The sequence below is a fragment of the Perna viridis genome, chromosome 11 (assembly GCF_037379345.1).
Source record: "Perna viridis isolate PV_CMFRI_1.1 ecotype Kerala chromosome 11, ASM3737934v1, whole genome shotgun sequence".
NCBI lineage: Eukaryota > Metazoa > Mollusca > Bivalvia > Mytilida > Mytilidae > Perna > Perna viridis.
In genome coordinates, this window is record NC_142455.1 from 33,245,444 (window position 1) to 33,260,066 (window position 14,623).

Below are 14,623 nucleotides of genomic sequence, written 5' to 3' on the forward strand. Positions count from 1 at the left end.
TCTTATCTGTTACTTGTACAGCGTTGTGGGTGTTAAAAGATATACAATAGGCGTGACTAATAATTGCATAATTGCATAATTGTATTTAAAAGTAGTATTTTGTCGATACATTGAAGGAAAAAATATATGATTCTGCTGATAAGCCATATGCAAGCTAGTGCAGAAAACATGACTAGTTCACTCGGGTAAAGCGGATGACCGTCACGGCCGTTACGGTCATCCCAAGATGGAAGATGGAAATTGGTGTAAGAATGTTTTTCTTTAATAAAGTTTTCTATTCAAGTTATTCAACAAAATAAATATGACAAATAGTTAGTCATTCGTTAATGATTTATATTTGAAGCGGGAAGCATATGAGTAAAATGTATGATTAATGAGAAATTGAAAGGTAAAAATATGATGAGCGTAACGAAGAATGTGAGATGGCCGTAACAAATCAATAGACTGACGAATGGGATGACCGTAACGGGTTCATTTGAAACGAAATACTAGAAATACGAAATATTGGCAAACAATATACCGAAGCATCAGGACAATTCAAAGATATCAAAATCAAATTCATGGCGATAACACAAAACAGATGCGGATCCAGACACTTTGAAAAGGAGGGCTGCAAGCCGAGGTTCCTCATAAAAGGGGGTTGCTAGGACATTATTAGCCATTTTTGTCGATTCTACACATGAAAATGACAAATTTTCCAATAAAATGGAGGGGTGCCAACACACTGCACCCTCCCCTGGATCCGCCACTGAAAAGCAGTAAACAATGACGATATATACATACACAATATAGCTATTTAAATAAGATACAGTTACACAATAGGTCTATATAAAAAAAAATGAAGATATTAGTGTATATTTAATTGTTATGTAATAGCGAATGTGTGTAACAATGATATATGCTTAAGCTGAATTAAATTGAAGCAAGTATATTTAATGTAGTTGGGAGCTTAGTCAACAGAATGCCCCCTTCTCGATCATTGATATAGGTATTATTCTGTTTCAAGGCCTAAAAACACGTCACTTAAAGATTTCATAGGATGGAAAAAACGCGTTATGTAGGTAAAATCATTTTATTTTCTTAACTTATTTCATATTGACACTTATGGGGAAGCTTTTTTTTTTAATTTGATAGTGCTCAACTAAGAAATAATAGTTTAGTGACATTTTATCAAAAATACCATAATAAATGTGCTAGGGTAGGGAGAAGAAAATAGGGTTGGTAATGTAACATTTAACAGACATATGCTTTTCTTGGCTGAACACAAGATGCCATCAAAGTAAATGAAAATTTGTAATACATAATGTCAGTCAGAAAAATTGGTAGAAAGTCAGAATTTTCATTTGTTTTTTAGTTTATTTTGTAACATGCATTCTGACACTAATACATACAACTTCACTAACTTGAACCAATAGATTTGTAGCAATGAATCTTTTGAAACACCAAAAACTCTACCACTTAATATTCTCATACTATTTAGTATGAACAAATGTTTATATCGTGTGTCTATTTTCTTATCATAGCTCTTTCTCATTTCTCTTAAATGATCATACTCATAACAGTTTAGATCTCACATAAAATCATATTATGAAATTGAAGTTGCACGCCACACGTGCACCCCATGTCGTATGTAAGCCAACAATATTGCCTACCGCATGCAACAGCTATACATGTACATTATTACGATGTTTCTGAATTACTTAACACGGCGTACTATGCTGTTCGGTTGTTATGTGTTGGACTTTTGCTCAAGGGAAACATCATGAAAGTCTTCAAAGATGAATCGCCGGATCCATTGATTCAACGTGCTAATTTTTTAAGGTGTCATATTTCTGTATTTTGTACAACACACAGCTTGAAGTAGAAGCCAATTGTTATGAATTTAGTAAGTACATCAATTTAAAATTATTCAGTGAAATGTTTGCAGAAATGTTTTGCGATTCAACCTTTATCATTATGGCAAAGTATCAACTCTCATCACGAAACGTTTATGTTTCTCATCTTGAAAACATTTCTTGTCGCATGATACGGTCATCCTAAAAAAAGAAGATTCTTCGTCACGGTCATCCCGTCGATATTTTTCCTTTTACTTTCTGAGTGATCATACATTTTGCCCATATGCTTCCCGCTTCAAATATGAAGCATTTATGAATGACTGACTATTTGCCATATTTATTTTGAAGAATAACTTGAATAGACATATATTATTACAGAAAATTATTCTTACCCAAATTTTCCATCATCCATCTTGGAATGACCGTAACGGCCGTTACGGTCATCTACTCTAACCCACTGTAGTTGCTAATTTCATACTTAATTCGATTCATATGTATAGCTTCATGTACAAAAGTCGAAAACCAGACTACTGAAAAGATATCTTCATGCGTGAAGCGCTCTCGGGGTAGATCCATTGTGGGGAGACAAAATCTCGAGATCTACGCCTACGACAACTTACCAAATACAACATATTCGATTAATTGATGCAAAATTCTTTTTTTTTCTTAATCAATTTATTAACAACCTAAATTGGTTAATTGTACAACTGTATAAAAATTAAACATTTGTAGTCGTCCAATGGGTGTTTTGTAAAAAATAAAGGTGTTGAAATACATATATACATAAACCAACTACGTTTTATCATGTAATGTAATATTTAGATGCAGATTTGTTTTCATTTCCGTATATTGCCAATCAGAATTACACGGATAGGTTTTTTACTAGTTGTTAGTGTTGAATTACCAATATATATAAAACAATAAAATAGAAAAAATACATACAAAAACTTTCAAGACTAGATCTACATTCAATGTTTATATGTTATGAAGGGATTATATGTTTGTATATGTCATTCAAATTAGTATCTACACTTACAAATGCATGTGTTTTCGGTTTCTTTGCCAATGATGAAACGGAGAGGCTCAATTTTACGCCAAACCGTACGTTTCGGTTATCCTTAAACCGCACATCGTATTGTACTTTTCGTTTTTAACCATTTTGTGTGAGGATTAGAGACGGTTTTGCTTTTAATTATCCTCTTAATTAGAACTACTTTCAAATACCCTCATGTATAAGTAAGTTAATATAAACAGAGCTATAAATAACAATTGTTACATGGAATAGATTGGTATAATGAGACAGCAATGACAATGTTCATGTGTAAATAACAAAACTTAGATATGACACAAAGCAAACGTGAGGAACAAACATCTTAAGTAAAGTATGGTCAATGTTGTAATTAAACTTCTAAAGAGCTGTTTTATCTCAATGACTCATTGTAGAAATTCTAACTGGCATCCAGATAAACATGTCTTAGTGTTTACCTATTGTAGAACAAAAATAATTTTAAATAATAAACTTAATGTATATTAAAATAAATATTTAAACTTCTAATTATAAACATTAAAAACTTTAGTAAATCGGGCAAATTATGCAAAAACATAATGATATATTTGTGCGATATGTATTTTTCTAAATTTAGCTTAAGATTTGTTTAGAACGCTTTTTCATCAATAAGAATGTAAAATAAGAAGACCTAATGTACCCTTCCGGAGCAAACTACTGGGCTGTTTGGTGATACTTTCAAGATTTAAGACAAAAAAGTAACATCAAAATGTGTCAATTGTTGTGTGTACGAATCAAAGGATTGTACTAGTAACAAGGAACCCTTTTAAAGTGATCCAGGGGGATAGTGCAAGGGGTTGGCATTCACCTTTAATTGGAAAATTTGTCATTTTCATGTGTGAAATTGACAAAGAATGGCAAATATCTCAGCACCCTACCTTTTTCTGAGGAACCCGGCTTTATGAAGATTGGCCCAAAAGCTTATATATATTTTTTGCTATGTTATTTTCTAGACTTCAAAAAATATAAACAAATGTATCATTCATCAATGTAAATAATACAATACAGGAAAGTATAAAGTCAATGATGAATACGTAAGTGTGTATACAACGTGTATATGTAATTAAAAAATAATGAAATCATATGTATTTTCACACTAACAATATTGCATCTATTTGTAACTGCCTCAGAAATCATTTGTTAGTTTGCATCTAGATTCTATGGCACATTATGTAGTTTTTGATAAATACATTACATTACACTTTCATCCATCATTCGAGCAGTCAATGACTCTCGGTCTAGAGATTTCAACGTTTTCTTTCCAGTCCGCGTGACAATCACATCAACTTCCGGCTTTCCGTAATTTGAGCCCCTGTAGTCATCAAAGTTAGAGCCCCTTATGTCCTCATCAGAACTATAAGCTAAATTGTCATAATTGTTTTTACGATTTCCAACATGAGGAAACTGCTTGTTTCGATTTCTCTTTTCATGTATTTGAGGTCTATCACTATCCAAGTATCCATTATTATCTGGGAGATATACCTGCTTTCTGTTACTCCTTCCCTGTATTCTAGTTTTCTCCTGGTAACCTGTTTCTTCATACCCGCTGTCAGCAACTGACGAATCAGATCTCCCACTTCCTTGGTGATAATGAAAATAACGTCCGACCTCATAGTCACAATCAGAGTCTTGTGAAGGGTCTTCTTCTGGAATGCTTTGAAATGGTTCTTGAGAAGAATGCAGATCTACTGCAATACAATGTTTGTTTGGTTTGTAGGCAGACGATCGTTGATGACGCGGTTGTGTTGTTATGACGTCGCCTCCGGTTGCACCCATGTTTGTGTCTGAATGATAATCTGACGTTGACACAATAGACTCTTCTACTTCAACTACATCAAATACCCAACGTGGTAGCATCTCAGACAACTGACCTACAATGAAATTGTATTTCTTTTACTGGTACGTCATTGAATATTCATTTATCTCGTATATGATGTGCATTTAATGAACTACCCCTTTCATTTTGTTCATATACGCATGTTTCCCGCGATCAACACTTCTAAGGCTTTGGTGTGATAGTTCGATAGGGAGTCATATCAATAACAATAAATTACTCTATTGCTTTATGCTATCTATTTCTAATTTGTTGGAGGATAAACCAGTTACGCATAATCGTAAAGTATAATTCGTATGACTCGCCGAAAGACCGAACTCTTGTCCTTCCACGTTTAACGTAAATGATTGTGCTATCTAATGCACGTTCACCGAGACTAATAACAATTAACGAAATCTTCTAAATATTGCAAATATCTCAAACCGCAAACTTTCTATCGAATTTTTCTAAGAATGATGCTATGAGACAATAGGTTTTCCATAATTGTACAATGTGTGTCCTACACTTCTAAAACACCTAACTGTGTTGTTTTTGTCTGTTTTCCATGTCTGGTCTTTTCCCCTGGAATACATTCTTTTGATTTCTGCTAGAACCTTGGTTCCTTTGATTACACTTTGATCATTACAGAAATTTAATGGTGGTGGTCATGAACTCGTGGATCGTTACAGTGTATCCATCTGCACCATGAAAACTAATTTGTTCAGCGTATCATAGTGTTTCTTTTCTCTTTTGTCTACCCTGGACTGGACTATTTATGAGCATTTCGGTGGGTGTTGCTAGAAAACAGAGGACGCTTACCTTACAGGTGTACCTGGTCCATGCTCCTAGTTTTAAGTGGAGTCCGAGCTGCGCATCTACTTTGTGGCTTTAGTTGCTTTAGGTTCTTTGTTGTGATTGTTTGTTTTCCATGTCTGGTCTTTGTCCATAGATTACGTTCTATTGATTTCCACTAGAATCTTGGTTCCCTTGATAATTCTTCAACATTATAATGTATAAGCAGATATTTTGCTACGTATATAAAATTAATGCTTAATACATGTTCGTAATCAAAGTGACTTACTTATTGGGATGAATTCAAGGATTGGAGACCTTTTTTCCTGGGCAGCTTCCTCTAAAGTTCTGACCTTGATTTCAGAGGCTTCAACATCCTCAAAACTAATTTTAAGTTGTGCAATCTGTGAAAAACGAATACAGAATAAGAGAGTATGTTAATATCGTTTCAACATCCATACGTTATCGTGTATAGTTACGTATACAGGATGATGTATCCACATGTGTCTCATCCCTAGCTAGTAGTTGACAGCTTCACTATAAAGTGTTGGTATATTTAATGTCTATTAAGGTGCATGTACCTATAAAGTGATTGACACCTATCAAAAATAATCATACAGTTTTTGCATAAGCTGTCCATAAGTAAAACAATACAAAATGGACGAGAAAAACAAGTACCTATCTCACTAATGAAAATTAAAAAAAAATGTTATTCAACACAGAAAAATATATCTGCATGTAGTGATAAAACGGGATTTAAATAAATGGCATGCATTTTTATGAAAAAAAGTACCCATAGTTAGTCTGACATAAACAACATGTACCTCCGTTTACATACCTTATTGCTAGTTGATTTACTTGGTGACGATCGAATGATGACGTCACCAAATTCACAGTCTGTGTAGGCAAAGCTGGAAGACACATATTTAGCAATGTTTCCATAGTAATGTTTCTTTAAAATGTCACCAAAAGAAAACTGAAACAAAAAAAAAGGTATGGATTACCCATTAATGAATAGATAAAGGCAATACAGTGTGAAAAAAGGGGACAGCATTTCCAGACAGAAAGTCCCTAACTTAAACAGGTCGATTCAAGTAAAGTTATCGTGCAATGCTTTCATGAATTTTGTAAACAATTTCAAACCGCGGTGGGAAGGTGGAACACCATCGGTATCCGATTATCGTTTGCGTTTGTTGTTCTACAAACCTATAATTTCTTTTAACAGCTAATTATTAATAATTTCTTAAAAGAAAAAAAAACATCTTAAATAATGACAATCTTAATACGATCAGTGAGGCGATAACACCCGAAACAAATCGAAGTGAGTGGAAAGAAAAAAAATACTTAGGTGTTCCGAAGTGTAAAACTTTAAACCATGGACAAAACATAGTGGTGAACATAAAAAGGCATGAAGGAACTAAAATGCACCTATAACTGCACGATGCAGTAACAAAAGCTACATTAACTACAGGTGCACCGAAGCAATGATTAGTTCCTGCTTCCGGAAAATCATCAAAAGTCATGACCGGCAAAAGAGGAAAGAGACCTTTGTCTAACCTGTAAGAAACGGTCATCAGTGTATGGTGACAAGTCAGAAAAACAATATCATGTTGTGTTGGACCGCGTATATTCCTTCGTAAAATGCACTAAAAGATTCCATATTGCTTGAGCTGAATTAGTACACATCACATTACATCTCACCACATCACCTAATTTTATATTTTTACTCACTCATTGTCTCGTCTAAACTTTGTAAAATTTAAATAACACTATTGATTGGTTGATTTATTATTTCAGGATAAGACTTCTTAAGTGTGTCATTTTACTTGTGTCTAATCCACTTTGTTTATTACATATTAAATATGTTTAAACAAAATACATGTAGAATTTTAAAACGATGTGCAACATCAATGACTCCAATATTAACTCTACCCTTCCGAAAGTCATTAGTTCAGACAAAATACCAGCAGAGGATTGGCGTCACGCCAGTGTATTTCACAGGCAAAATACCAGCAGAGGATTGGTGTCATGCCAGTGTATGTCACAGGAAAAATGCCCGAAGAGGACTGGCGTCACGCCAGTGTATGTCACAGGCAAAATACCAGTAAATGATTGGCGTCAAGCCAGTATATGTCACAGGCAAAATACCACCAGAGGATTGGCGTCACGCCAGTGTATGTCACAAGCAAAATACCAGCAGAGGATTTGTGTTACGACAGTGTATGTCCTGCATTAAGAAATGGTGACAAACATGATCCAATAATCTACAGTCCTACATCATTGATATAACAGAGATTATTCGCAGATGACAGCACAATCTAAAAAGGAATTAATAAACCTGAAGATTGTCATAATCTAGAGGAAGACATGAACTCCACTAGTAGGTGGGAGCTGGATTTCACTCCGATAATTGTAATGTTCTCAGTGTAGTGTCAAAAACAAAACCCCATAGCCTAAGGAAAAAGTTGACTCCGAAAAATATTTAGGTGTAAATCTACAATCAAATTTAAAATGGGATAAACATATCAACAACATGACTACAAAAGTAATTAAATCAATCTTTAGGCTTTCTCAGAAGTTTCAAAATATTATCAGAAAAAGTTAAAGCACATGCATTCAAAGTTCTAGCACGATCAAAATTAGAATATAGTTTAACCATTTGAGACCTTCATCAAATATAGCAAATAACACAAATAAAAAAATTCCAAAGACGAGCAGTCCTGTTCACCTGTAACCGGTATCACAACACAAGTTCAGTCACAGACATGCTTTCAAGTTTAAATTGGTGTCCTTTACAAATCAGACGTTTAAGATACGGATTGGTTTTCTTTTTTAAAATTATTCATAATATTGTAGCAGTACCAACATCAAGTTTACTCAATCCATCAGACAGTAGAACAAGACACAGCATTCCATACAATTATAAGTACATTTAGGCACCAAAAGACTGCTACAAATACTCGTTCTTTCTCCAACACAATTATACAATAGAATAAACTCCCAATGCAGTACACTTCAGCCAATACAGTAGAGGGATTAAAGGCGCTGGTCACAGATCCAGACCTTATCCCTGTAGTGGGACTCAAGGCGATGGTCACAGAACCAGACCTTATCCCTATAGAGGGATTCAAAGCGCAGGTCATAGCACCAGACCTTATCCCTGTAGATGGATTCAAGGCACTGGCCACAGAACCAGACCTTATCCCTATCTTCTCCTCATAACCTACTCCAGGTTATATAATAGTTATCACATGTAAAAAAGTTTTGAAATACATACACATGTACATGTATATGACGACTCTATTCGTTACACTGCTCCATCGGTTCAAATTGATACAGGGAAGATAATGTGACATTCTATATATATATATTTGGTTTCCATTTTCAACTTGTTTAAATTTATATCATCATCATTTTGTAAATTCATATTACACGCTCGGCCTATGATCTTCGACAATGAAGGAACGCTAGAAAACTGAAAGAAGAATGTATGGGGAACCCATTCGTAAATATGGATAGTTACAAAACAAACCCAAGCCATGAATAAAATCATATATACCGTCTAAGGCTGTCGGAGATATGTACATGTAATTTGAAGACGTAAAATATTTTAGTGACCTTGCACTTTTAAGTCTACTGCATTTATGAATACTTTGTTATCTTAAATGCATATCTCCTTTTTAAAGACACTCTTATAAAGGCATGACACTGTTTTTTTACGCGAAAGGTCGGCAAGTTGAGATTATTTAATACTTAATACCTATTCAATTATCAACAGCTATAAAAAATCAAATGGAGCCGTGTCTAGCCAGTACATACAGTGGCGTAGCCGAGATGTGTATAAAATGGTGAATTGTATTATACTAATGATGCGGACTAGTCAACTAGTCAATTCTGTTGTACCGTTTGCTATACGTCATCATATCCCTATCAACAGCTAAATAAATATTTCCTTATTATTTACAACTACAGAGTAGTCAAACAAACCTCTAATACAAAACCTTCTCCCCGGAACATAGCCCTTGCTGCCAAGTCCATCCCTGCACTTATTCTCTCCATTATCTTAGAATGAAACTGGTTCACCATCAGTACCCATGATTCTAAAAGCATTAAACAATTGTTTGTCTATCATTTCAATCATGTAATCCTTGAACTACATGCATGAACATGAATTATTTTATATCATGAAAAATTTGCAACTCCTTTCGACCTCGTCATCTTGAGACTACTTTAATATGGAAATGCCTACGGTCTAGCGCGTTTGTAATTCTTATTTGCAGCACTTAAGGCCGTCTGCATAAGTTATTGCAATACAAATAAGCAAAATTTTATCCCTTGATGCTATCACCACAATTTACCATTTTCATATATTTTGTTAAACACAAAGCACCTGTATATCACATAGTCATTGGAATTACAAACCTCTCTTCACACAAAAGAAACAATCGAGGCTCTGGATTCCTGTCCCTGCTTGAATAATTGGTTGTAACACCAGAGGCCGTTTTAAAAGCTCTTTTCGAAACTCTACCAATTCATCGACGCTATTCATACAATATATTCTGGAATAAAATTATTGTACATGTATTTGCATTTTTGGAGGAATAAAAGGAAAAGATCGGGAATAGGCAACTATCGAATATTTTTTTTTTCCAAATCATAACTTCGAGTTTTTATTTATACATCAAATGTATCATGAATAAAATTATTTTTTAGCACAAATACTTAGGTACACACTATAGGGTACTACCTCGGAATAATCTTATTCGACAATCACAAACACAATCTCCAGCCTCTGACCGGCTCGAAATTCACTATGGAGGTCAAAGCGGTTATAGAATAGTTTGAATGTATAAAATCCTTGTTTTGATTTAATCAGAAATGCATGTGTTTATCAATAGATCTCTATCCATTATTAAGGGATTGCAGAGGGGTTAATAGTAACATGTTTGTTTTTTATTTGAAAAAATTAAGTTGAAGCGAGGCACTCCCCAAATCTGGGTTCACCCTTCCCATTTTATACTAGCCGGGCTGCATATTAAAAATTTGACTGTGGAAGCAAGTCCCTGTGTCTCAAAAAATGCACAAATCTTGCTAAGTTGGATCAAAGTGAATGATTTTACGCCACTTTATCCGATTTGATTTAAATAATGTCCGAAAATTTCGAAAAGCCTGTCTGCAGCGGTAGGTAAGAAAGAATATAAATCTTGTCATAAACCTTGTCGTCACCATCATCGGGATTATAATAATTTTGTTTTGTTTGTTGGGGTTTAACATCCGAGCAGCAATATTTCAGCTATATTCAGACGATGAACATGAAAGGACGATACAATGAACATGAAATGAAGAAAAAAGGATGGGACACAAGGATAAAAGGGTCGACAAATTTTGATTGCCACTAGAAAAAGGGGGATGGGTAAGGTCGGGCATTTTAGCCTCCTGTGGCGAAGCGCGAAGGTTCCTACTCCTATCCAATACCACAGCGGGGTTCTTTAACGTGCGAGGAACGTGACATCTTTCCCAACACAGTGCACCACTATGGTTATCGGTCAGGTTTTCCGTATTATAGCCTGACAAACCCAGCATGTAACATGCCAGGGGTACCCCATTCCACCACCTGGGGCACACATCCCAGTTGCTCTGTGGGCAGAGCGCCTAGCCCCGGCTAGGTTCTTACGACAATCTTAGCGCTGCTGCATGCCTATTCTTTTGACACCCGGACCTGCACGGGGCCTCATGTTTCAAATGTGCCATTCATACACGAATTAACACAATTACTCGCACCTTACAACTTGTGTGATAGAAGAGACGAGTAAAGACAAAACAGTACATTCAGGACAGAGATTAGCAGTCAATAAATCATTCTAATCGAAATTTGACCTATCGATTGTTCCACTCAGTCACTGCATGTAGGATCTAAGTGTAAACCTGGCAACCAAGATTATAGCAGAAATCAAAAGAATGTAATCCAGGGACAAAGATCAGACATGGAAAACAGACACACACAACCAAGACCATAAAATAACCAAATTAATACATACAAAGTAACAAAAGTAAATGAGCAGCTCGGACTACACTAAAAACTGGGAGTATGAACCAGGTGCCCCGGTAGGGTAAGCGTTCTCTGCTTTTCAGGAAACACCCGTCGAGTTCCTCACGAAATATCAGGTCCGGGGTAGGGGAAAGAGGAAAGGACTAAGGTTCTAACAACACTCATTCTACGTTCTGTTCACCTTATATGACCTTTTCAGAATTTCTGAATCCTCGGGTTTTACCCTTTGAGTAATGCTTTCAAAAATCTAATTCCAATATGCAGTGACTGAATGGAACAATGATAGGTCTAATTTTAATTACAATTTGAATTATAAACCCGACTAAAACTTAAGAATAACATATCTGAGGACTGTGATTAGCATAGCAGTTTTCAAACAGAGATTGTGGACAGATAAGCAGTCGAGATATATATATATATGTAGTATAATTCGCATGGGCTGTCGACGCTATATAATGATGTTACAAGTGAAGAATCACTGCTGAACATTTATAGTATGCTTTGGATGAATTATTTCATCAATTAACTTTAGCCCTTTGGGAGACTATAAGGTACTTCTTTTCTGTGACAGATCAAAGCCTTACAATCTGACAAATGATATAGAGGAAGACTGATCAATTTTTCATGGTATAATCAAATTTGATATCATGAATCTATAAATATAAGGCACAAATGTATTATGAGTTCGCCATTCTGAGGTTTGTACATGTCAAAACAATATATAATTTTGACACATGGAACAGCATCAGATATATAAATTATAGAAACTGTTTGTGCTTTGAAACATGTTTAATATACAATACACAATGAAAATTTAGTCTACATGGTATGCCAGATGAGACAGTTCCGATCATATAGTTTGGAAAACGAACAATATGGGAAGTATACAGCCGAAAATATGGGATACTCAGATTTTGGAAAAAAAATCCAGTGCACACATGTGCATGTACACGAATTATGTTTTGAATGTGGCATAAAATATGGAAAGAAACTTGATTGATCCTTTGATACACAACCTTTTAAATGTAGACATATTATGCAAATTAGAACTTAAAATGTCTTCATTTAGATTCATTCCTATTACTTATTACATTGTAGTAGTACATGTAGTTACAAACCCTATCTTTTATGTTGTTCTTCGTTTTATTTCCTTTATTTTTTAATGTAGTACCTTTTTCTAGGAACAACGTTCACCATACGTGATGTTGATTCTATAGTATTTGGCTCTTGACCTCGTTTGACCAATCCGTAAAGCACATGACCGTGCGAGACCACATCATCATGAGAAGCCAAAATTAATGCCACCGATTCCTCTGTGTCGTCCATTTTGAATTTGCACAAAAATGTCAAAATCCGAAACTACATTTACACCATATAACTGTCATATCTGAAAGTAATAGTAACATACAACAATTCTGGTCAACAGAACGTGTTAACGATGATATAAACGGGAATTAATTTCTATTGAAATGTACAAAAAAATGTTTATTTATGATAAATGATTGAAATTATGTGCAAAACGCCTTGAGGCTGTACATGTGAATAGAGATGTAAAATGCTTGATAGCAAAATCATGAACAAAACATTTGGATGAATATTACTTTCTACAAACAATCTGTTAACACCTTTATATGAAACTATTTTAAGAACCAATAAACAAGAATCAATTGTATATGTCTGTACGTCTGTACGGTACTGCCCTTCTTATATTTTGCATGGTGCGGAACATGGTCTGAAACCACATGTATATATATCTTTACGATGGAGGACAGTCTTCTATTTGAATTTGAATAGAGCTATGTCGGTTTATATCACCTACATATGTATACACAGAATTAAATATTGACCGAGTCGTACCATTTATGGCATCTATTGTTTATTTGTTAGATTAGTGGGCATTATGTCTGGACAGGAATTTTTAACAATGTACTGTGTTCTTATGAATGAACGTCGGAACGGGGGATAATATATATACATAGAATAGAGATGAATACAGGATGAACAAAAAACTCCCAAGATGAATCAAAACATTGTCTTAAAAGATACTTTGAAATAAAGCACTTAATATTCCGTCACACCAACAGTTGTTGTTCATGTTACATGAGAATTAATTGCTTGTCGAGAAATGTCTTGGTATCTTAAGTCTGTATATTCAATTTTGGCAGCCTATGTATATCTCAAGGATTTTCATAATAGTCTACATAAAATCCTTAGTATTTCTGTATAATGTGTATATGCCTCGAACTATTTACAAAGACTTTTATAGCGAATCCCAAGCCATCTGTTTGTGTTTTATTTCTGGTCAACAGTTCAAAAAATTTACACTCTACCTTATCGTTTATGAATGTAAAATATTAGCCTGAGGGTATGATAAGTAACAGTAAGACTTTAATATAGGTAGCAATGGCAAATATCTGGCATTTTTGTTTTGCCACGACCGACATTCCTAAATCAGGATTAAAAACAAAGTTTCAAAATTGACAAATAAAAACATGCTGAACAGGGAGTGTATAAATTAGATATGAAGCCCATGCTCTGAAATATACTAAAAATGAATCATACGACACTTTTATTGAAGTTTATTGACTTCTATTTTCTGATGATATCAGTGAACAAAGGATACCCCGTTTATAAATATGACTTAAGTTGTGTAATCATTATGTATATATTTCTCTTACTTACCTTTAAATTCGACATTTGACCAAAATATTCCTTTTATGTGGAAAATATGTTTAATATTCAGTCACAGCATGTTTACCTTTTTGAATATGTGTACGACCTATTTTACTACGATTATGTGTCATACCTGTACAGGTAAATTATCGCACACACTGGTATATATAGATCTATGTTTACGGTAAATGACAGATCCGTTCATTTTTTTTTTCGGATCGATCGATGCGATAATCTAGTAAAAACGCTATCCTTTAAAAACTATATAGTATAGTTTGGTAAAAGAAATTCTAGAATTCTTCGAATACGAAGTACCAAATAAATCAAAACATTTTGATTTCTGGAAGAGCGAGTACATTTTTAGATTCAATTCAGGGGCGGATCCAGGATTTTAG

At 34.5% G+C, this 14,623-nt stretch overlaps 1 protein-coding gene across 1 annotated transcript; it reads right to left on the reverse strand.

Moving 5' to 3' along the window:
* Positions 1–2,796: 2,796 nt before the first annotated feature.
* LOC148603787 (uncharacterized) lies at positions 2,797–14,397 on the reverse strand. The gene is made up of 7 exons (XM_088552474.1): positions 14,238–14,397; positions 12,727–12,942; positions 9,929–10,065; positions 9,494–9,606; positions 6,345–6,482; positions 5,796–5,910; positions 2,797–4,772 (listed from the first exon to the last, which is right to left on the reverse strand). Exons 2-7 carry the CDS (start codon positions 12,879–12,881, stop codon positions 4,093–4,095), a joined length of 1,338 nt encoding a protein of 445 aa, XP_088408600.1. The 5' UTR covers positions 12,882–12,942; positions 14,238–14,397; the 3' UTR covers positions 2,797–4,092.
* Positions 14,398–14,623: the final 226 nt, after the last annotated feature.

Bases quoted from the DNA above. Each gene is read 5' to 3' on its own strand.
- LOC148603787 (XM_088552474.1), bottom strand. From the start codon at position 12,881: ATGGACGACACAGAGGAATCGGTGGCATTAATTTTGGCTTCTCATGAT. The intron at 10,066-12,726 runs GTACTACATTAA...ATTTTATTCCAG, and splicing joins AACGTTGTTCCTAGAAAAAG to AATATATTGTATGAATAGCG. The intron at 6,483-9,493 runs GTTTGTTTGACT...TTTTTGTTTCAG, and splicing joins GAGAAGGTTTTGTATTAGAG to TTTTCTTTTGGTGACATTTT.